The sequence below is a fragment of the Podarcis filfolensis genome (genome assembly GCF_964270895.1).
Source record: "Podarcis filfolensis genome assembly, chromosome: 1".
NCBI classification, from domain to species: domain Eukaryota; kingdom Metazoa; phylum Chordata; class Lepidosauria; order Squamata; family Lacertidae; genus Podarcis; species Podarcis filfolensis.
In genome coordinates, this window is record NC_139604.1 from 83,894,352 (window position 1) to 83,917,282 (window position 22,931).

Consider the following 22,931-nt stretch of genomic DNA (forward strand, 5'->3'; position numbering starts at 1 on the left):
TATGCTAGGCTAGGTAGGCCGGCGGGCTTTCTGCGGCAGGGCTCCTTCGCGCATCCGGACCTTACTCGGAGGTCCCGGTGTCAGCAGAGGGGGCGGGGCCTGCGCAAGGAATGGTCTAGCGCGCGGGGGGGGGGGGGGAGGCGCCTGTCTGTTCCCATTCGCGCAGAGGGGCAGAAGGGGGCGGGGGCTTTCCTGAGCGTGCGCGCGCAGGCGGGGGCGGGGCTGCCTCTTTTACCGCAGGTGTCTGGCCGAGGAGGAGGGAGCCGCTGTGTTTTGTGTCGCCGGTGAGTGGGAGCTCCGGTGACGGCGGGGGGCGGGAGGGATAGTAGTTAAAAGGAGGGCGGGAAGAAAGGAGAGGTCGGAAGAGCGCGGAGGTTCGGTGGGTGGGCTTTAGGTAGGCCGAGTTGTGAGGAAATAAAAGAAAGGCGGCCTTGCTGCCGCTGCTTATTATGCTGCTTAAGCCCTGAATTTTGCTTCAGGAAGGGGAGACGCCATACATATGCCTATGCGTGTGTGTGAATGTGTGTGTGTATATATATATTCACACACACAGAGAGAGAGAGAGACCCCGACCGCGTTCTCTGCCTTCCTTTCCTCAGGCTGCAGCTTAGTTCCGAGCGTGCACGGGTTTCGCTCCCATGTATGTTTCGCCTCTTCTGAAGAGATTTAAGAACGGGGGGGGGGGTCTGCGTCTTTGAGGCCAGGCCGCTGACAGTGCAGGAAGTCCCACTGCGTTCAGTGGGAGATCACTTCCAGGTTGTCGGCTCCGTAGCTGTGCTGCTGCTGCATCTTCCAAAGCAATAGTTCTCCCCGAGTGTGTGTGTGTGTGTGTGTGTGTGTATGATTGTTTGTTTGTTTGTAACAAATTTATATCTTGCCTTCACTCCCTCCCTCAAGGTGTGGTCTGCACGCTTCTTTCCCTCTCCCATTTATCTTCACTGGCCCAAGGTCACCCAGTGAGTTCCATGGGCTGGATATGAATCCTGATCTCCCAGGTCTGAGTTCGACACAGTAACCATCACACATTGGGAACTGAGAGTAGGTTGCCCGAGGCCATGCAGCGTGTTCATGAATGAACCTACATATATCTGCCCAGAAGTAATTTACCCTTGAGTTTAATAGGGCTTACTTTCCAGGTAAGTAAAGTCTTAAGGCTGCCACATTCACATCATACATCTTAAGCACTATGATACCACTTTAAACAGTCACGGCTTCCCCCAAAGAATTCTCAGAGCTGTCGTTTGTTATATGTGCTGTGAGTTGTTAGAAGAGCCCTATTTTTCTCACAGAGCTACAATTCCCAGAGTGGTTTAGTAATCAGTCCCTCTTCACAGGGAACTATGGGAATTGTAGTTCTGTGGGGGGGAATAGGGGTCTCCTAACAAAACCCTTAGCAAACTACAGCTCCCAGAATCAAATTTCTTAGGAGGGGGGCCATGATTGTTTAAAATCGTATCATAGAGCTTTATATGTATGATTTGAATGTGGCCCAAGTTAACATTTGAACTGAGGTCCTGTGGCTTATAGACAGGCTATTATCTGCTATGTTCCATCACCTCTCTAGAATCCGTGGATATCTTAATGTGCTTAATTATCATTCCTTTATATTTTAAAACAGAAAAGAAAGCTAAATCCTTTGCAACAGGGTCTGGAAGATACTCTAAAGGATAATGGAAGATAAAAGGCAAAGAGCCAGAGTGCAGGGGGGCTGGGCTGGACCAGTTAATAACAGAGCAGCTTCTCGTGCAGGCAAGATCATGTTTTTGTTTTTATATAGATGTATATAATTGAACAAAATTAAAAGTGTCTGGTTTTCTTTACCAGTCCTAAGCTTGGATCTGTATAATGTTCTTAAGCCCCTTAACCTTAGGGGATAATCCTTATTAATACTATTAGTAGACTATTACCAAAAGGCATGTTGTATCCTCTATCCTGCTCCTTGTATAAGAAAGCATGCACCATTCCAAACCAGATGAAAGAAAGAGAATGGAATAATCTTCTTTATTCTTCAGGCCTTGGGCCCCAACAGGTCTGTATGCTTGGTTTGGTGGCATCTCTTCCTGCTTTTCAAATAGGACTACAAGTTCCACCTACAGCACAATATGTGGTGATCATTCTGCTGAATTTCTGGCCAAAAATGAGTAGAGTTTTACTGGGTGGTTGGCATAGGGTGTGCTCTGTGTGTATGAGAGAGAACTTGCTGTTCAAAAAGTCAGTGGATCCAACATTTTCCTCTGCCATTCCAATATCTGGGGTTCTGCTTAATAGATGCTGCTCCAATTTTTCCTAAGAAGTTTTCCTGAGGTAAATAGCATAAGTTAGTATATTAACTGCCTAAAGTTAGTAAGCATACTAATTTAAGTCTGCCTGAAGATATGTATGCATAAACCTTTATGCTTCCTAGGGATAAACATCTGAAGTAAAAAGACAATTACAAGACTGATTTCAGGTTTGAATAGTATATGCATTCAAGGTACCCAGTGTAACCTTTCATTCTTTCTTTTGCATTATGTATAACTTGGTTTACCATATAATTACTATTTGACTGTTATATTAAAAGTACAGTTTATTCAGGTACATGAATACTGCATAAAATTTAATCAGGCTTTTCTTTATAAGCTATCAGTTTCATTTTCTTCATATTTGTCAAATTTACCATGCACTTCTAAAAACAAGGTTTGCCCAGACTGAAACCAGCTTCTACTCTTTCACATGCCAGCTTATTTCTTGATTTGATACACGTATTTCCAAACATTTCCCAGTTTCTTTCACATTCTGCAGAAGATTGAGAAATCTGAAGTAGGTAAGAAGCAAGAGGAGTCTGAGGCTATGTTGTGAAAAGGCTTTGCCACAGCGTTGCAGGAGGTATATGCTTGGTAGAATTCCAGACTTCCTTCCTTGGCTAGATACCTGAAGGTGTTCTGTATTCTGCAACATTTGAAAGCACCTTTCCAATATCAAGTCCTAAGCGTGCTGCTTATTTTGTCAAATTCAGAAGTAGTGCTATCATCACTTACATTTCTGCCTTTGCATCTTGGATTCAACAGATTTGTGACAGCTTGAATTGGGATAGTAACAAAATTAGGTTGCCCTGTACGTTGTCCCCCCCCCCCCCCCCGTTCTTTAAGACATATTCAGGAGGGCAAAAATAGATTCACTAACTATGCTAGCAAGAAGAGGGCCACAAACAAAGGAGGCTTGTGACAATGAAGGTTCCCCATAAGTGGCAGAAACGTGTCTTACTGTTGCATTTGAGAGTTGTACTCTGATCAAATAATGGAATTGTAATGATCAAATATTGAACATACTCTTATATAAAAGTCTTTTCTGTTACAGTTTTAGAAATAATTTTGGCAGAGAAATATATAAACACCTTGTCTCAAACATTTTGTTCAACATTGCAAAAGAAAATATTTCATAATCCAATTTTATCCCCATTTTGTGGCGGGTGGGAAGGCTTTAGGGGGGAAAGGGGTACCTCCACCCAAATGTTTGCCAGGCTTTCATGTGTCTGCTTGTATTATACCTAAAGGTTATAGAAGGAAAGCTTCATCTTGTAGTTATTTACATGGGCAGTCTTTGAAGATCTAGATACATGGCACTTGTGCAGTGGATTTTTTATTATTATTATTTTACATACAGTTCTCAAAAAAATGGTATGTTCTTTGTGAAGGGATTTGGGCTCTTCGGCTTTGGGAGTCACTCTCAAAGCTACATTTCTGAGGTTCTGTTTACAAGGGTACCAGAAATACTAAGCCATGTGTATTAACTAATTTGGCTGGTTCTTTCTTTTTCTGTCTTAGCTTCTGGAACTTCCAGCCGCAGGAACCAAGCCTTTGCAAGCACAACACAGTCCCGAGTGAGAAGAGAGGAGCAGCTTCCATCTGAAAGGCAGTTTGTTTTTAAAGCCCCAGAAGAGGTAGAGATTAAATAGCTGAATCCTGACAAGACAGAAATGATGTGCTAGGGTCTGGGTATAAGGTATTCAATCTGTTCTTGAAGGGGTTGTACGCCTCTTGAAGGAGCAGGTTTGTTTTCTGGGTCTACTCATAGATTTGGCATTGTCACCAGAGGCTCAGGTGCCCTTAGTGGTACAGAATGCTTTTTCCCAGCTACAGCTGCTTCTGGACGGGGAAAGCTTCTGGCCACAATAATCCATGCTCTGATAACCTCCCAGTTGGATTATTGTAATGTGTCTACATAGGGTTGCCCTTGAAGACTCCTCAGAAACTGCAGCTAGCACAAGATACAACTGCTCAGTTGCTGAGTGAAGTAACCAGTTGGATCCATATTTAATTTTGTTCTTAAACAATTACATTGACTGCCTATACTTTTCTGGTCTGAGTTCAAGATACTGCTGATGACTTACAGTGCCTTGAGTAACTTGGGGCTGGCATACTTGAAGTATAGCCTCTCCGTATATAGTTCTGCCTTGGTGTTAAGATCTACTAGGAAGCTCCTCCTTAGTAACCCACTGCCGGAATCATATGTTACGCATTGGTGTAGGAAAGGGCCTTCTCTGTGGTGGCACCTTGGTTGTGGAACTCCCTTCTGAATTTCAGCATGGTCTTACTCTTTTTTTTTTCCATTTAGACTCCAGCTTAAAACATGGTTGTTCACTTAGGCCTTGGGAGGCTGTTAATACTCAGTTGGATTTTGTAGTCTACCATTTAATGATGAATTCTACTGTGAATTTTATTCTGTTCATGTTTGCTATGGATTGTTATTTCTAACTGCGGTTTTACCGTTTCCTGCCTGAGAGCCTTGGATGAAGGACAAGCTAGAAATATTTTAAATAAATAACGTATACTGTCCAGCTCAAAGGCTGCCAATGCTGCTTACAGTAACCAATCCATGAAAACTTAAGACACATGCAGGATTATTACTGGGTTACCAAATTACCAATTTTTAGCTGACTTGAATGTGCCTGCTGTACAGAATGTTGTTGTTTTCCCCCCTTAGGTGGTGCGTAGACCCCCAGAGCCCAAAAGAATAGAGTAAGTACAACTTGACTTCATTGTAGAATAAGGTGCTCTTCTGACATATAGTGATATGGACAACACCTTCTCTTTCCTATTAGCTTTTCCATGGCAAAAGAATGGCCTCAGTGGTCATTTAGTAGACTTTCTTTCCCTGGCCCTTGTTGGTATTCTGAATCACGTATGCCTGCTCAACCATACCTGACTGATTTTCTCTTCCTCCTTGTTCTTAGGAATCAGGGTGTGTATGAGATCAGCACATTGCCATCAGGAATATCTCGGTAAGCAGATAAAAACTCTCCTTTGTTATTATTATAGAATAATGCAGTTGGATTCTGGCCAGTACTGAATTGGCTGAGGCATTGGTGCTACAGAAAGCGTGTACTTCAGTGCACTGAATGTGGACTACGCTAGACAGTAATACAAGGAAAGGCTCTTGCTTCCCAAGTTTTACTTGCATGTTACCTGAATGACTGGAAGCAGAAATGGCTGGAAAATCTCTGAGCTAGCTACTCCACTGATCTTCCTGTGAATCACTGTATTTTCCTTATTTTCTCTTCAAAATATGGTCACATTTTATCTATATATTCATTTATAAAACTACCGCTATTTCATTAAAAATATCAAAGTGGTTTATAACAATGTCTATATACAATAAAAACAACATGAAAGCTAAAATCAGAGATCATCAGCTGTTAATGAAAGGAGATTTCTTTTTTAATTGCCTGCATACGCTTGGCAGCATAGAAACATTTTCAAAAATATTCTTTGGATATGCCATAAAAGCTTCATTTTCAGTATCTAATGTTAGAGGTACTTTTCCAGGTTCCTACGGAAAAAACACACTGATAGAAAGCTTGTCTGTTGAAGGTGTCTTAATAAAGTTTTTTGATAAAGAGATTTTAAAAAAATCATAAACTGCTAACTAGCTTTGAATGACAGCCATGTGTCAAAGTTAGCACTTGCACTTAAACTGAAATGCATTTGTACATTAAAATGCTTGGGAGACTGATCTCGCAATGCTCCTGTATAATCCAGTTTTTCCTGTGCTAGGATTCATTTGATTCCTGGCTTCATTGACTTAAACGAAGCAGACTGGATGTTTGAACAACTCCTCCAAGAGATCCCCTGGAGGCAGAGAACACACATCAGGCAGGGTAATGGTACAGTCATTCTCCTTTAACTGCCCACTTTTACTGTGGCCAGGCCTGCTGTTACCGTGGCATCTGCCAGGACCCACTAGGCTGACACATTGCTTTAGCCCCAGCCCCTTTTTCCATTGTCACTGCTGGCTGCAGCAGTTTTGGAGTTGTTGGAAGCCCACGCACCCCTGGATGAGCTTACCTGGTGCCGGATGATGTGGGAGAGAAAATATAGTTGTTCCCGGCCCGTTACAACTGCCTGCTTCTGGAGGAGAAAGCTGGTGGCTGAGGCCATGCAGCTGTGAAGGGTCCCAAGCAGTGGCAGTCACTGAGAGTGGTACCATTTGGAACAGGTCGAGTAGCACCAAGACCATTCTCACTGTCCTTTCCCAATCCTCATGTGGGCATTCTAAGGATGCTTTCCTGCATATTTTGAAAAATATTAGAATGCTCCTATTCATCATGGCTTGGTTCACATGTCACAGTAAGTCAAACGATGGCTTACTGGGGCTGCTCAGACATGCTGTCTCCCAGAGAGCAGCTTGAACCTGCTTTGTTCCTCCCTGGTGTTTTCAGCACAGTGTGACTGCTGAGCCAAGGGTTTTCTAATAGCTTAGGATCACGGTTTACCACAATCTGTAGCAAAAGCGTGCCCTACAGTTACCTGCCCCTTGAATAGGGCCTGACAGTATGATTTTGGGTTTGACACCAAGGCCATAATTTGTGCTTATCACCAAGGGTCAACAGTGGCAATTCTGCTTCATAGAGTTTGATGGGCTTTCCCTAAAGGGAAACCTTCAAATACATCTCCTAGTTGCAGCTGTGGTGTACCAATATAATTATTATTATTGCAGGCAGAAGTATGCTCTGTTAGTTTTGTCCACTTGGGGGCAGTTGTGTTGTATCTTTTTATAGTCTTGTATTGCAAGCAAGATGACACAGCAGATAATATGAACAGCCTACAAAATTTCTCCCTTGGCCACATCAAACAAGTCCTGAAGTGTCTGCTTGATTCAGTCACTGGCATCTTAAGGTAGGGCTGGAAATGCCTCTTGTTTGAAACCCTAGATAACTGCTGCCAGTTATTGTAGGCCAGCCAATGTGATGTCCTCCAGTTGTTGCTGGACTTCAATTCCCGTCATCCCTTACCATTGGCCATGCTGGCTGGGGATGATGGGGATTGTAGTCCAACAAACATCTTGAGTGAACTGTGATGGCTGCCCTTGATGTAGACCATATTCGGCTAAGTGGATCGATAGGCTTTCTTTCTCTGTGTAAGGAGTGTTTTTACTGATCTTTGAGTAAATGCAGAGAGAGTGATTGCAGATGGAACTGGGGAGGAGGAGCTTCATTTATCAAGCCATCCACCAAGGATCTTTACCAAACTGTACTTTGGTCAATATATCGGGGCTGGGTTACTTAAATGGGGGTCACCGATATTTTGTTTTTCCTTTCTTTCTCTCTAGATCTGTCTTATGATGAACCCAGACTCACAGCTTGGTATGGTGAACTTCCATATACTTACTCCAGGCTAACAATGAAGGCAAATGCTGATGTATGTATATATGCCTGAACATCTGTACTTGCAGAAGTTAAAATAACTTTGCCTACATACAATACAGTATTTTTATCTGAATCTCACTATTAAAAGTGAGCAGTACAGCTGTTGTGATGCTGCACTGGGTTCTTTTGGAAGGATGAGTAGGATAGAAGTTTAATAATACGGTAGCCTGCTGACTTTTTCCATAAGAACTGGACAGCAGTTACTCCTTGGCTACAGAAGAATGCCTGTTGCCTTCTGAGATTCTTTGTTCACTGAGCTCACTAACGGGAATGCTGCAGTGAAGGGGGGAAGTAGAGAGAGAATCATACAGCGATCAAAACACTTTATATTCCTGCTGTCAGGTGACATGTTAGAATGGGAGATCAGTGTTAGTTTTCCCATCCCAGGGAGGATTGCCTCTACACTTGAATTTCAGCCAGCTTAAAATATGTCATTTTGCCTAGGGTACACCCTTGATATTGTGCTATTGATACAGCACTGTAAGTTCTTCATTAGGGGATCTCTTAACTTCTCCAATTAGGTGGTACAGGTAGGTGGTACATGATTATAAAAAAATACTATGGTTGGAAAATACTATTGGTGTAATAATGCCAGGCTCTCTGATTTTCATGAAGGAATTTATACAGGTATGTTAAGATTAGCACCTCTTCAGATTGTGAAAAACAAAAAATATCCAGAAACTAAACTGGAAGAGGTTATGAATATATGTTTTGAATCAAAATGAAAATAGGTTTTTTTTGTTGCACATGTGACTTGCTCATGGAATTTTATTTTTAAATAAAGTTAAAAATACAGACAACAATAGCAAAGCTCACTATACAGCAAGAAAGGAATAAAGAAACGTGGTATATCATGTTTGAGAAGCAATTAGAATAAAATAGCATAATAACCATGGTAATATATGGGTATGGGTGTGGGTGTGTTCAAGTAAGCCCCAAAGAAGAATATGTAATGGATTCGGTTCTTGACCGAATCACCTCACCTTCTTGATGGTCACCTCCAGACTGGATTATTGTAACTCGCTCTACGTGGGGCTGCCCTTGAGACTGACCCAGAAACTCCAGCGGGTGCAGAATGCCGCAGCGAGACTCCTTACGGGGTCTTCGCTGCGAGATCACATTCATCCGGTGCTATACCAGCTGCACTGGCTCCCGGTGGAGTACAGGATCAGGTTTAAGGTGCTGGTTTTAACCTTCAAAGCCCTATACGGCCTAGGACCCTCATACCTACGGGACCACTTCTCCTGGTATGCCCCACAGAGGAACTTACGGTCTTCAAATAAAAACATCTTGAAGGTCCCAGGCCACAGAGAGGTTAGGCTGGCCTCAACTAGAGCCAGGGCTTTTTTGGCTGCGGCTCCAACCTGGTGGAACGCTATGTCACAAGAGACTAGGGCCCTGCAGGACTTGACATCTTTCCGCAGGGCCTGCAAGACAGAGCTGTTCCACCAGGCCTTTGGTCAGGGCGCAGCCTGACTCCCCCCTTGGGCAATCTTTACAAAACTTTAGTTTATGGTTGCCATCAATTTTGATTTTAATTAATTTTTATAATGTTTTTATAATGTTGCACTGTTTTAGTGTTGTTAGCCGCCCTGAGCCCGGCTTCGGCTGGGAAGGGCGGGATATAAATAAAATTTATTATTATTATTATTGACAACTCTTAGAGGCTAAGCAACTCTTATTTCACTTTGATAAACTAATGTATAATATATGTGCATGCCCCAAACATAGCAAAACCCATTTCTTACTCTCTTCATTTTCCAAAATCGTACTAATTAGGTTTGTAACAGTTTATTAACTTTTTCTGCCTTTTCTTTTAACTAGATGCTAAATTGGTCCCCTTCATAGTCCCACTTATCTTCTTCTACCCTTTTCCTCACCACTTTTCCCTTTTCCAGCACAATACAACAAAATTATTGGAGGTGTGTTTGGCACAATGAAAATTCAAGGAGCATGTATTTGTGTGAGAAGTGCACAGATACCAGCACAGCTTCAAAACTGAAGCGCACAAGAGTGCCAGGTTACACATGCCCTTTCCTATGCTGCTGCATTTGGCTCTTTGTTTCACTACCAATCTGACCACATTGTCAGAAGCATTGGAGTGGCATTATGAGGCCTTGGCTGATGGCATAGCCCCCAGGCATGTTTTTTAATGTCAATGCATACGAACAAACTGCTGAGAACATGGCACAAGCTGGCATGGAAAGTTCTGGAGCAGTTGATCCATTATTCAGTGTTCTCTAACAATGGATTGAGATCAGTTGGTCCTTTTGCCAGCTGTTCCAAGCCTTTCGATGCCCTGGAAATCTTCCTTTGCTGCTTTGCATTTTTCTTTCATGCCCCCATCTCTCCCTCTGCATATGAGTTGTACTTCTTCCCATGTTAATCCGGGGTTTTTTCTGTCCATTTTTTTCTGTGGGAACAAACTTTCAGTGGCACCCACTATTGACCATGCTGAAGGATCGCATTGAAGATTTCACGAAGCACTCCTTCAACTCTCTGCTGTGCAACCTATATCGAAATGAGAAGGACAGTGTTGACTGGCACAGTGACGACGAGCCTGAGCTGGGAAGAAACCCTGTCATTGCCTCCCTCAGCCTTGGTGCCACCCGGGTGTTTGAGATGAGGAAAAAACCTTTGCCTGTGAGTGTGTTGGCTTTTCTACGTTGTAGGGAACTGTGTAAACCAGTTGAAAGGCCTTTACGGAGTTGACCTTGTATTTGGTTATTCTAAATTGCATAGTGTAATATGGTTTCTGTGCAGGTAGTCAGTAGTCCCTGGGCCATTGCTGCTGGTGGCATACAAGATTCTCCTCCTCCCCATTTCACTGTGAAGTAGGTTAGGCTGAGAGACAATGACTGATCCACAGTCACCCAGTGAACTTCATAGCTGGCTGAGGATTTGAATCCTGGTCTCCAGGTCTTTGTTCAACACGCATAACTACTACACCACACTTCTAGGGTGGGCTCAAAGAGCATTAACTCTTTAAAGCTAGTCTTAGCTGCTTCCTCAAATCTATTACTCCTGCTAGTAAAGGAGTGATGATGTTGCCTGATGGTAGTGATTGTTTCTGTAGTGATGTAATAAGTACATGATTGTCTATGTAAACAGGCAACTCCCCACTTACACGTGCTTGACTCACGTGCAACTGCGTATACGCATGGGGCCAGGAAATAAATGATTTGATTTAAACTGCAAAAGGACGCAAAAAGGGCAAAAACAGCCTGAAAAGAGTGCAAAAACAGCAAAAATGGCACAAAAACAGCAGGGGAAATAGCAGTAGCTAATAAGTGCTGCTGGTTTTTTAAAGGGTTTTCAGAGGTTCGGAAGATGTTAGAGGCTTTTTAGATGGTGTTCCCCACTATATGCAATTTCATGTATACGCACAGTAACAGGAACATAACCCCTGCTTAAGTGGGTTGCATTAGTAAATACTGCAATTATGGATGCAAAAGAGGTCTCTACTATGTTTTCAAATTTACTCACTAACTTGGTTCAAAACATTGCATTACTTGGTCTTTCCTTGAAATAAAGTCTAATGGAAGTTTAGCTACATTTTACCTTGAAACAGTCACTCTTTCAGTTAGTAAAAACCGTTTTAGGTTTCTTTCAGACAGGCCAAGGAGGAAAAAAGAGGGGAGCTATGTTTTGTGTGTAAAAAGGCGCCGTGGGAACAAACAACCTGGAAGAAGTGTAATTTTTTCACTGGCTATGGAATACTGAAGTGGTCATCCTAGATGTGTCCTGTCAATCACTACTGGCATTTCTGATTATATGTTTAGTTGGAATTACTTTGCTCTGTAGTTTGGTTCTTTAGAGTTTATTTCTATACTTACTTTCAGCCAATAAAGGTTTTCAAGGCAACTCATAAACTTTACCAAAGATACATAATTTAAGCCATAAAATACAATTTACAAAAGTAGAATAAAACTAACAGCATAAAAAACTACTAAAACCTAAATAAATAAATATAATTTAACTTGCGCCTTTAGTGGACAAAGGCATGAATAGCTTTTATAGGAAATACTCTGGACCCTCTTCAGTTTTTTGTTCCACCAAGCAGTCACATTCCGCTTTGGCTTGCCTTACTCCTTCATCTTGGCTTAGCAATTTTCTTCTTCTGTTACTTCACTCTTTCTACTGTTCTTTCTTTGTATAAATACAAAAAAAGAAGAAGGGGGGATTAGATTCCTCCCTCCTTTCCCTCCTCTTCTGAGAGGCGAGCACAAAGGGCTTGCCACCCATCTACAATTTTTTTCTTGTTGGGGGGAAGTGGTGGATGCTTTCACCTCCACTCTAGGAAGCATTGGATCGTCCTCTACAGCCCCACAGGCTTTAATTTTTAGCCCTTACAGAGGTGGCATCGGCTGGGGTGACTTCCATAGTGTCTTCTATAGTGACAGAGTGATTCTCCAGTTAGATCCTACCTTCCTTCCCAGGGTGCTGTCTTCCACTCAGTCTTGTTTGGTTTGTAATGTTGATTGATTGGTTTTTATAAAGGCCCCATTCACATGGCCCAATAAGCCATAGTTAAACTTTTTAAAGTTGTTCTATCATTGCAATTAAGTGGTGTATAAATTTAATGAAACAAACAAACCATGGTTTAATAGTGCATATGCGTCCTCCAGTGGCGTGGGTCTTTCCATGTAACACCTGCATATTTCAAGCACGTCATAGTATGGCTTGTTGGGTGGCCCAAATCAAGATCATGGTCTGTTCGTTTGAAATTAACCATGAGCAATAAGCCAGAAATCAATGTTTGTTCTGTACCGAAGTGACAGACACACAAGCCCCTTAAGCAAGTTGGCATGGTGAATAGCCCGAGGCATTGATGCTTCTGTAAAATGCTGGATTTATAACCCAGAGTATTATTTAACACAGATATGTAACTGAGTCATTTGTGGTTCCTTGCAAAGTCTCTATACATGCATACACAGAGTATAGGGTTCTAAAAACTAGTGTGGATTCATTGCATGTACTAATGATGTTCACTGTGGCTAATTTTGTAAAGAGGCCTTTAATTTTAGAAAGATCCTGGTATATCCAAGATTTTGGTTTAAGCAGTAGGTCCTAAGTTCTACAGAAATTCCCTGTTTCGTCGGGAAGTTTTGCTGCAGAGCCCTGCATTTGCTTAAGGAATTAGTCCAATGCAGTTAACCTACTAGCTTTAAATCTACACTGCAGTGTAAGCTATGAAACTGAACTATAATAGCTAGATGGCAGACAGCAGCTCTGCTGCTTTGCTGGTAACCAAGGAAACAGCTGCAAGGGGGGGTGGAAGGAGGAGTTGGGTTATATATGTGTTAGATAACAATGTCCATGATACTCTAGAGATACAAAGAGCAAACATGGTTGGAAACTCATCCTCTGTTTAACTTTGTCCTTCCAATGAGACACTGAGCAAGGTCCAGTCCCCTGTACTTGTAAGAATTATTCATTGTCTACAAAAGAAAAAAGATATTTCAGAGAGCAGGAACTGTAGAGAAAGGCTCTTGCTTTGCTGATGAAGCAATAATAGTGCACTCCTGTACGTGTTTCCTCAGAAGTAAGTTCCACTGTGTTCCCTAGAACTTACTCCCGGGTTGATGCCTTAAAAGGGAGAGTTGTTGTGGTTTTCCTGTAAAGGAAGAAATGGGGCAGTTTGAAAGGTCTAGGCTTCTAGGGTGAGTCAATATAGTGATGGAGGATTTCTGGACTTGCATTTTTTTTTCATTGTCATCTGCTACTATGGAGCAACATCTTGTGCCCGATCCCATGTTAGCCCTGCCATCAGTGGAAAATGGTATCAATCCAAAAGTCAAGCATGAAGAGTTGATGGTCTTTCCTATGACAGCAGCAAGACAAGTGGCTACTTCCAATTGGGGGGAAACCACCCCCTACTCCACACAGAAACTTGGACCCAATATGTGTGGAATATAACACTTAACTCAGAATTGGAGGGTCATAAGAGGAATAACAAAGGAAAATGGTTTTGACTCCATACGGTCTCCACTTATATTGTTTATTAACAATAGTATCGTACTCTCCCTTCCCTCTTAGTCACAGCAGCCACTAAGTAAAAATTATCTTCACACTTTAGATGAAGTATACCTGTAAGCCACTTGAGAAGATGTCTGCCATTCTGAGCACTTTCGGAGAAAAGCAGGATATAAGTGGTGGTGGTGGTGATGGTGATTTTCTTGTGGTTAATAGTAATAGAATGCATGCATGATAACAGTGCAAAAATGGAGGGCCTGGCTGGTTTGCTCTCTTACAGGGATGCAGTCATTTTGGATAAAATCTGCACTAGGTGCTTCCTATGTCAGCTAAATTGCTTTCTTAGATGACTGCTGCTCCGCCTCCCTCCAACCCCTGATTGATGCCTGACAGAATATCCTGCCAAAGCCATCTGGGCAATTGTTTTGCTCAGACACATCATCCAGCCAAGTCTGTGCTGCACAGCACGTTGGCAACCTTCTTCTGGGCCAGATCAGGCATCGTTGATGACTCTTTCATTGTTGACTTTCATTAATCAACACTAGCCCCAATTAAGGGTTATGCTGACCCTAAACTCAACAAAAAATAGCCTGAGATATATATGTTGGGAGGAGCACAATAGAATTGGCAGTGCTAGCCCTCTCCTATACCTCTGCTTATATCACACATATACAGAGCCGTATATCTTTCCCCAATGCTTCCCCCCTTTCCATCACCAGCATCATTTCTCCACTGTACAGGTTTGTTTTAATTATTTGTTCATTACATTTATATGCCACCTTTTTCTCCAAGGAGCTCATGGCCATGTGGGGATTACCGTATTTTTCGCTCGATAACACGCACCTGACCATAACACGCACATCGTTTTTAGAGGAGGAAAACAAGGGAAAAAACATTCTGAATGAAACAGTGGATGTATCATTTTTGTGCTTCATGCTGTGGCCACAGACATGTGATCTGATGGTGAATTTGGGGTGACCCAATGCAAAAATCCTGAGAATCCCTGTGGATCCATGCTTTGTAACCACATTTTTGCACCATTGCAGCCCCAGGCAACAGTGGGTGTGTGATTTGGGGGGGGGCAGGCTGTAGCCATGGACATGCTATGTGCTCTGATGGTGAATTTGGGGTGACCCAATGCAAAGATCCTGAGGATCCATGTTTTGTAACCACGTTTTTGCACCATTGCAGCCCCAGGCAACAGTGGGTGCGTGATTTGGGGGGGGCAGGCTGTAGCCATGGACATGCTATGTGATCTGATGGTGAATTTGGGGTGACCCAATGCAAAGATCCTGAGGATCCATGTGGATCCATGCTTTTTAACCACATTTTTGCACCATTGCAGCCCCAGGCAACAGTGCGTGTGTGATTTTTGGGGGGCAGGCTGTAGCCATGGACATGCTATGTGATCTGATGGTGAATTTGGGGTGACCCAATGCAAAGATCCTGAGGATCCATGTGGATCCATGCTTTTTAACCACATTTTAAGTGGGGAAGGAAGGAAAAATACAGAATGGACAAGGAGCACGAGAGGGGTGTGCAGAGAAGCAGCTGGCTAAGAATGCAGGAGAGGGGTATAACGGGAGGGAGGAAAGGAAGGCAAAAGTTTTCCCTCACCTACCCACCCAAGCCAGCCAGCTCTCTCTCTCTCTCTCTCTCCCTCCTGCATGTTTTCAGCAGCACCGGAGCACAGAGACGACACTCTGCTTGCCTGGAGGGGAGGGGCTTTCCCTGCTCTTTGTTCCGTTTGAGCAAACACAGCAAGGAAACAGAGGAGGGTGGGCAGTAAGACCCTGAGGCAGAATGCAGGAAAGCAGCCACTTCCTCTTTTCAGGTTTCCCTTCTCCGAGACGCGCGATTTGATTTTTGCCTGATTTTTTTTGCCATTTGGCTCCAGGGACCACACATTCGCTCAATAACACGCACAGACATTTCCCCTTCCTTTTTAGGAGAAAAAATCTGCGTGTTATAGAGGGAAAAATACGGTAAATCCTGGTCTCCCAGCTTTCAACAGTGGAATTATATACTCCTGAGGTTCTCGGAGATGTGGGTAGCCATTGTAAGAAACCCAATCCTGACTGTTTCTGAAGCATTTTAAGTATCAAGTGGATGGTACAAATACATGAATTTCAAAGAATGCCTTCAGATTCCTTGATTTCTGCCCCCTGTCCAGGCCAGTTGCTGGATTTTACCCAGTAAACTTGTAGCCCTGCTTTGTGTTAATGCCATGGTTTATCCCCCGAGTTCAGTTTGTGAAAGGCAGCTGTTTCAGCTTTTCATGGGACATGTGATCCATTGCTTGTTCCCAGCATCATATTCAACTCTTTGATCTTTGGATTTTCTGTCAAACAAAAAATGGTAACTTTCGTCTTTGCCAGTTCTCCCTATCTGGTTTTGTGCCAAACATACTACATCTGACCCAAATATACTTTTCCAAAACACATGTTTTTGTGCCTGCTGTTTCCCAAGGACTGGTACAGATCAGGAATGGGGAACCTGCAGACATCCAGATGCTGTTAGATTCAAAGCCCCATTGCTGAGCTTCTCATTCAAGAACTCCAGATAATGTTCAAGATTCCTTGGAGCAGAACCTTGTTTGAAAAAAAATTACTATAGTAATTCAAAAACAGGGCCAGATACATGTAGGTACAGCAGGTTAGCTGTAAAAAAAAGTGGATAGCAGTGCTGAGAATTAGATCAGGGAGGGAAACCTGCATTCCTTCAGATGTCATTGAGCTACAACCTCAATCATGGTTTTGGTAAACTGCCCTGAGAGCCATCTTTGACTGAAGTGTGGGGTATTAGTGCCTTAAACAATTGATCTGAATGTTGGCCATGCTGGGTGGAGCTGATGGGGGTTGTGGACCAACAAACCTGGGGGCCACAGCTTCTCTATCTCTGCCTAACACATTCCACCTGACGAGATGGAGTTATCCTCTCCACACGCAGCAAGAGTTGATATACAGGCAAGCTCCCAATGTAGGTGCATCCAATTGACATGTGCATTGTGCTGAACCCGGAAGTGACATAAAAAATGGCAGAAATGGCCCTAAAAGAGTCAGGAAAGCCTTTGCAAGTGCAATCCTGAGAGGCTTTCCACCAACCTTTGAGGCCTTGTGGAGAGTTAAGAGTTTGAGAAAAGAGGTTTGGAGGGAGCGATTATGGTAGAGTTTGGTGGTCTGGTAAGTGCTGCTGGTTTTTTCAAGGGTTCTTCAATAGTTTCCATGGCATTAGAGGGTGTTTGCAGGCTTTCCCAATGGTGTTTCAAATCTATGTGTGCGGTGCCTCAGAACATAACCCCCGCGTAAATTGGGAGATGCCTGTAGTTGATAAACCAGTGTGGTATAGCGGTTAGCATGTTGAATTAGGAACCATGGATTAGGTTCAAATTCCCCCTAAGTAATGGAGCTTGCTGGGACACCTTGGGAAGTTTCTATCTCTCAGGCTAACCTCGCTCAACTGTTAATTATACACTGGCTGTACATAATGTTTCTCTTCTCAGGAAGAAAACAACGACTTTACTTATGTGCAGAGGGTGCATATACCATTGGATCATGGGACGCTGCTTATGATGGAAGGAGCAGCTCAAGAAGACTGGCAGGTGAGACTGTTTAAACATAAGTGGAAATAGTTCACCTCCCCGCTGAACTCCCCAGGGTTGGATGCCATTTCTTCCCCCTGGATTTCTACAAGGCATAGTCATTGGGGAACCTAAGATTGAAAGTGAACAAACAAATAAAATGCCTTCAGGAGTGGGAATTATGGAGAGTTGTTTCCTATGGAATTGGACTGCTTCTTGTGCAACAGTCAACAATTCACAAAGCTCCGAGATCTTACTTTATAATTTTATAATATCCTTTCTGATAAACCAGTAAGAGGGGGATAGAAACCTCGTAAAACTTCGCTTAAATAGCACTGCGTGGCAATCTCATGTGGCAATAACGAATATTAATATTGGAGAAATAACTTTCAAAAAGCAAAGCAAAATGAAATTGAGCTTTTGTTTGTTTGTATATTTTAAAAAAAGCTTTGAAAAAGTATTTAGCCTTAAAAGTAAGTCCAGACTGAAGTTGTGAGATAGAAAAGAATATGGATATTTTTGTATATTCTTACAGTAAAGTTTTGTGTATGGATAGCAGATTAACTTTGTTTTGGTTCTTTGTTTCAGCATCGCGTACCCAAGGAATATCACTCCAGGGAAGCCCGTGTAAATCTGACATTTAGGACAATGTATTCAGACTCTGAGGCAATGCGCACATGAATGAAATGTTCTGTGGTACTGTGCTCTTGCTGTGAGGCCAGAGATTAATGCTGGTTTGGGTGAGACAAGCCTGATTTCAGTTCAGTATTATGATGCCAGCATTTGAAGGGAGAGAAGAAAGAGGCTGCTATAATGAGAGCCTGTAACAGTCGCAAGTTCCCAGTGATGAGTGATGCCTTTTTCTAGTACTGTTTGCTAATGTGTAGTGCTTGGTGGTAAACTATTTTTGTTTTATTGAAAAACAAATTTCCCTGTAGAGCATTAATTTTAGTATGACTGGTTTGAATCAAATATCTTGAGCTCTTGCTAATCTGCAAGCACCACTTTTAACAAGTTTTCCCTCAGGCAAGCTGAGAGAGGATTTTCCTGACGGAGGAGAATAACTACATTTGGGCTTTTTGTTTGTACTGTGCTACATAAAAATTGGTTATATGAATAAGAATCTTCTCAGTTAACCCCAGAGGGAATAATCAAAGCACAACTTGAGGTACTGCAGTAGCACACATAAGGCCTGTCTCCCAAAAACCTGAAGTGTATGTGAGCACAGTATAAAGAACTGACTCTGCTGAAACCATTAAATTACCCAGTAATAGAATTTGGAAACGGTATCCCTGATGCTCTCCATGTTGTTAATTGATACATTGTTGAAAAATTCCTACTATCTCAACTTTATTTTCAAATGTATTCTAATGCATTTGGAGAGTGTCCTGGCCTCTCCTAGGAGCATCCTGCAGCACATTCTTAAAAAAAAACCCTCTATGTCTACCCAGAGTACCCTGTCATTGAAGATGCTGCTAAGTGGCAAGAATTGCCTAATTGCACTGAAATGCATCTCACACAGCAGTGGAATGAATACATAGCTCCATAGTGCTTTGGGGGAAGCAAGGGTTTATACTGCTTATCTATAAAGCACTGCTTCCCACCCTGTTTTCGGGGTCCATTCAGTATACTTTTCAAAGGCAACACATAATTGGCAGGTTGTAAGATTTGGGAATGATCCACCAAGACCAGTCTATGTCAGGGCAGGTAGCTTTTATTCTTGCAAAATCTTGCTTTGCTTGCCAATAGAACCCTGAGTGCCACCAATGAGAACCAGTTGTAAAATGGTGCCAGGCATAGAATTGCAGAATAAAGTGATCTGAGTACATGCTCAGCCTAGGAATTGGTTTTCAGTGCCTGCGCTCACATACATACCCTTTCACAGGTAAATTGTCTCCTGTTTCCCAAAGCTTTCTTGATTTCAGTAACCTCACTTAGGGTGGAAAAAAGGCTTTTTACCATGACAAGCCAGAAACCCTTGCTGATCTTTGGATTACCTAGAAATCTGCCTGCAGATTCCAACCTACTTTATGCTTGCCTTGATCTATTCCTGCTGCTTAGGGGTATGTTTCACTACCAATTCAATGGTAGCAATGAAGTTATCCAGCTTTTTTTTTCTTACTGCCTTGTGGTTATAGGTGTTAGTTGTTCATTGGCTGTGCATTACCCCTGTCTAAATACTGTCCACAGTAATTATTGAATCAGCAGTACTTGTAGGCTAGAATCTATGACTATGATTAGTTTACCTTAATGAAGATTCTATGGAAGGAAATCTTGAAAAGGAGGTTCATGGGCCCACCTGAACAGTGTTGGATGGGATTCTGGAGATGTTTGGGACAGGAAACATTCCTTCTGTGAACTCTTAGCTTTAGGATCCAAGGCTCATTTGTACCACTTCTTTCCCCTAATGGTCCCTGTGCCTCACCCCACATTCTTATGGGGCTGGGTTTGCCCATTTGGTGCCCTTCAGAGGTGGTTTTGACTACAATGCCCATGAGCTGCTGCGAGCATGGCCAAGGGTCAGAGATAATGGGAGTTGCAGTCCAACAACATTTGGAGAGCACCTTGCTCACTACCCTGGTGTAAGGATTGCTTTAGCGTCCATATTAGCGGCTAAATTAGATGGTATGTATGTTACATAGTTTGGCCCAGCTAATTTAAAATAAGCAATGGAGCCTGGGGAGGGAATAGAAAACATGGCAGGAGGAGATGCTTTATCAAAATCAGCCTCGTCCTCTGTCCCTAAGCCTACCCTTTGCAATAGGGGGAAAACTCTTGAATATGTCTAAGTCCCAACTCTTCCATACCTGTAGCATGGATAGAGAACTTACAACCCTCCAAATGTTGTTAGACTACACTACTATTGGCCATGCTGGCTTTGGCTGATGGGAGTTTTAGTCCCAACAGCATCTAAGTGGTCATAGATTATCCATTAGAGTGAGCATCCTCTGAGCACTGTAAACTGAGCCACCACCAAGAAGCATAGCCCCCATCACTGCTTTCTATATTGGTACCACACAGTGGGTTTAAAAAGTCTTCCTTCAAATGCTGCCTTTGGACTGAGGCACTGTGCATGAAGATATGCAATCAACATAGGCTTTATTATTTTAATGAGAAGTGTAACCTATATATGAAATGGGGAAAACTCCAGTTGTTTATTTCGAATATAGTTTGCAGCTGTTTCTATGGCAATTTGCTTATAAACAAGAATTTATTGGAACTGAAGGTATACAGAATCCTTCCATTAATTAAAGATTGAACTGATGGATGAGTTGCGTATGCTGTTCATATTGTGCGAGATAAAAATGTTATACTTGTAAGAAACACTGCACTAAAGATGTGTTCCTAGAAGGAACTTTGTAAGATGTTGCCATCTGTCAAGGGCTCTTGACTGTTTCAGCTTTAGAATAAGAGTTAAGTTGTACACGATGATTTTTATTATTTTTTTAGTTCTTTTAAATTCTAAAACCCATCTGTCTCTGAATGCTATCATGATTCTTCATTGCCCCAAATTGAAACATGACATTTTGATACAAGATGTATCTGTTCAGAGTTTATAGCTTCTATTTCTCTTCAAACTGTAGAATTGAATGTGTTTGTGTGGCCCACTTAGCAGAACGACCCCACAATTCTCCTTGTGTGGTTGATCAGTTTTCAGGGATTGTTCTTGTTGAAGCCGTGTTGTAAGGCCAACAACAGAAGACACATAAGGATATATCCCGCTGGTCAGGAATTGGAAAATGGCATTGTAAGCACAGGAAAAGCAATGGCTCTTTGCTAAGGCTTCATACTGAGGGCATGACTTCTGTAGCAAAGGAAGCCACTTTGAGGTGGATGAGTGAGGATGCTTCATGGTATTTTTTTGTTCTAAGTAGTAAATCCAGACTTTCTAGTTCTCCAGCTTCTCTACCACTTCCACTGCTCCGCTTGCTTTTCAAGCATTTGTGTTATCAGATTAATTCCTTTGAAATCACTCGTGTGTTTTTATCAAACTGCCAGGCTGGCACCATTCCATCCATTCCTGTTAACCTTGTTCAGAGAACAGCCTGAGTGATCAATTTGGCCAAGTCATCTGATGTGCTACTGCAAGTGCCATGGATACCAAATGGCAGAAAAGAGGCTAAGGAGCTCTAGAACTAACTAAAACACAGCACTGCCTAGCCCAAGGCAGCATGTTTCCTCCCCTATGAATGGTAGATGACAGATGATGATGATGATGAGTGCCTGTGCAGCCTAAAATATCTCATCAAGTACTAGCACCATTTGCTTAACTAAACACGTTGATCACTCACTTTGCCTTTTCTGGTCATAAACATTTTCAGCTTGGAAATAGAAGCTCTTTTACTGGTGTGATTTTTGTGTTTGTGTGCTACTTTTAAACGCCCTGTTTCTATAGCAACACATTTTGTTTGCTTGAATTGTGGACCACTGCCGCACCCTCTCAAGCCGAAACCACTTCTGTGAATTTATGTGTCCCAAGGTTTTTCATATGAGCTGAGGCTGATTTTTGCTGCATTTGTTTGTTGCTAAATAAACACTTAGTTATTCAGCCTTGACCTTTCCACTGCGAAAAACAAAAAAGGGGCAAGCAGACATCTAATAATATTGAGGTCAAACTACACTTTATGCACGAGACCTGTGGACTGGCTCTCCTGTTACCTTTTCACTTACCCCAAATTGCTTTTGAGCAGTAATGTTTGGAGAGAGGATACTTAATCCTTTGGTGCCATTCTTCCCCACCAGCTGCTTGTACAGGTATTACACACCTGCTTCAGAAGTGACACCAAATATAACCCATTATTTTTCTCCCATAAAAGTGAATGGTTACTCCCATATAGAGAAGTGGTTCCCCCCCCAAACCTATTTTCTGTTCTTCATGCTAGGTGGCCAGGCTGGCAGAGATTGTGTAAGAGTGTGCAATTCTATGTGCAGAGGATTCCAGCCCTTTCCACTCTGCAGGTCTTCACAGTATATAAACCTTCCCTTCATCCTCTGCGCAACATAACAATAGGCACTTTGCTTGTTGTTAATAGTGTAGCAAACCACTGTATTGCCTAGCCACGAAATGCACAGCAGAGATAAACCAGTGGTTAAAACTTATGCTGAAGGCACCCTAAACATAAAAGAGACAACCCTATGGCCTGTGATCGACATCAGAGAACAGGCTCTATGTGTCTTGAGCTCGTGGAAGATGGTCAATGTCATGTTCAGAACTGGAAGCCTATAGGTAAAGCTGGTCCTGGGAGACCCATGTTGGGTAGCCTTTTCAAGTCAAACTCCGCTTCAGTTTAATGGCCTGCTGTGAGAACTGCCTGTTCTGGAAAGCTGGAGCTACTTGCTTTTCTCAGACAGGCTGACAAGGCAGCAGGAAGAAAATGGTCCCACACAACAGCCCAGTGAATGGAGCGAGGGAAATCTTGTCCATTGCATACAGTGATAGTTGTTTCCTCCTGTCAGGATAGTTCATGTTGTGCAGGCTCCAACAAGAAGGGCTGAGGGTTGATCCTATCTTGATCAATGTGCCATTTGCTCTGGTTCACCTGAACACACGTTGTTCTTCCCCTACTGTCACATCTCCAGCCAGCTCCTGGCTCTCTGCTAGCACAGAGATAAGAGCGTTTGTTTGATCGGAGTAAGAATGTCTTGCTCTTGTTACAAGGATTACCTTGAAGCTGAGCTTGGCATTTGTGT

General features: G+C 42.6%; 1 protein-coding gene across 3 annotated transcripts; it reads left to right on the top strand.

The window, feature by feature from the left end:
- The first annotated feature begins 182 nt into the window (after window positions 1-182).
- Window positions 183-21,575, top strand: ALKBH3 (alkB homolog 3, alpha-ketoglutarate dependent dioxygenase). 3 transcript variants are annotated; one of them, XR_014545319.1, is made up of 11 exons: window positions 183-284; window positions 1,619-1,749; window positions 3,804-3,919; window positions 4,963-4,997; window positions 5,213-5,260; window positions 6,033-6,136; window positions 7,588-7,676; window positions 10,118-10,327; window positions 17,163-17,261; window positions 17,829-19,886; window positions 19,968-21,575. XR_014545319.1 is itself a non-coding variant. In XM_083602764.1 (10 exons), exons 2-10 carry the CDS (start codon window positions 1,671-1,673, stop codon window positions 17,919-17,921), a joined length of 873 nt encoding a protein of 290 aa, XP_083458890.1. In that variant the 5' UTR covers window positions 183-284; window positions 1,619-1,670; the 3' UTR covers window positions 17,922-21,575. The 3 variants fall into 3 exon arrangements, 2 of the variants coding, with proteins under 2 accessions (XP_083458890.1, XP_083458891.1); XM_083602764.1 differs by having other exon boundaries at window positions 17,829-21,575; XM_083602765.1 differs by lacking the exon at window positions 183-284 and adding an exon at window positions 924-1,136 and having other exon boundaries at window positions 17,829-21,575.
- Window positions 21,576-22,931: the final 1,356 nt, after the last annotated feature.

What these genes read in the sequence shown, in the direction of transcription:
- ALKBH3 (XM_083602764.1), top strand. Translation starts at nt 1,671, where the DNA reads ATGGAAGATAAAAGGCAAAGAGCCAGAGTGCAGGGGGGCTGGGCTGGA. An exon ending in TTGCCATCAGGAATATCTCG is followed by an intron (nt 5,261 to 6,032) that starts GTAAGCAGATAA and finishes TTCCTGTGCTAG; the next exon opens with GATTCATTTGATTCCTGGCT. An exon ending in CAGCTCAAGAAGACTGGCAG is followed by an intron (nt 17,262 to 17,828) that starts GTGAGACTGTTT and finishes TCTTTGTTTCAG; the next exon opens with CATCGCGTACCCAAGGAATA.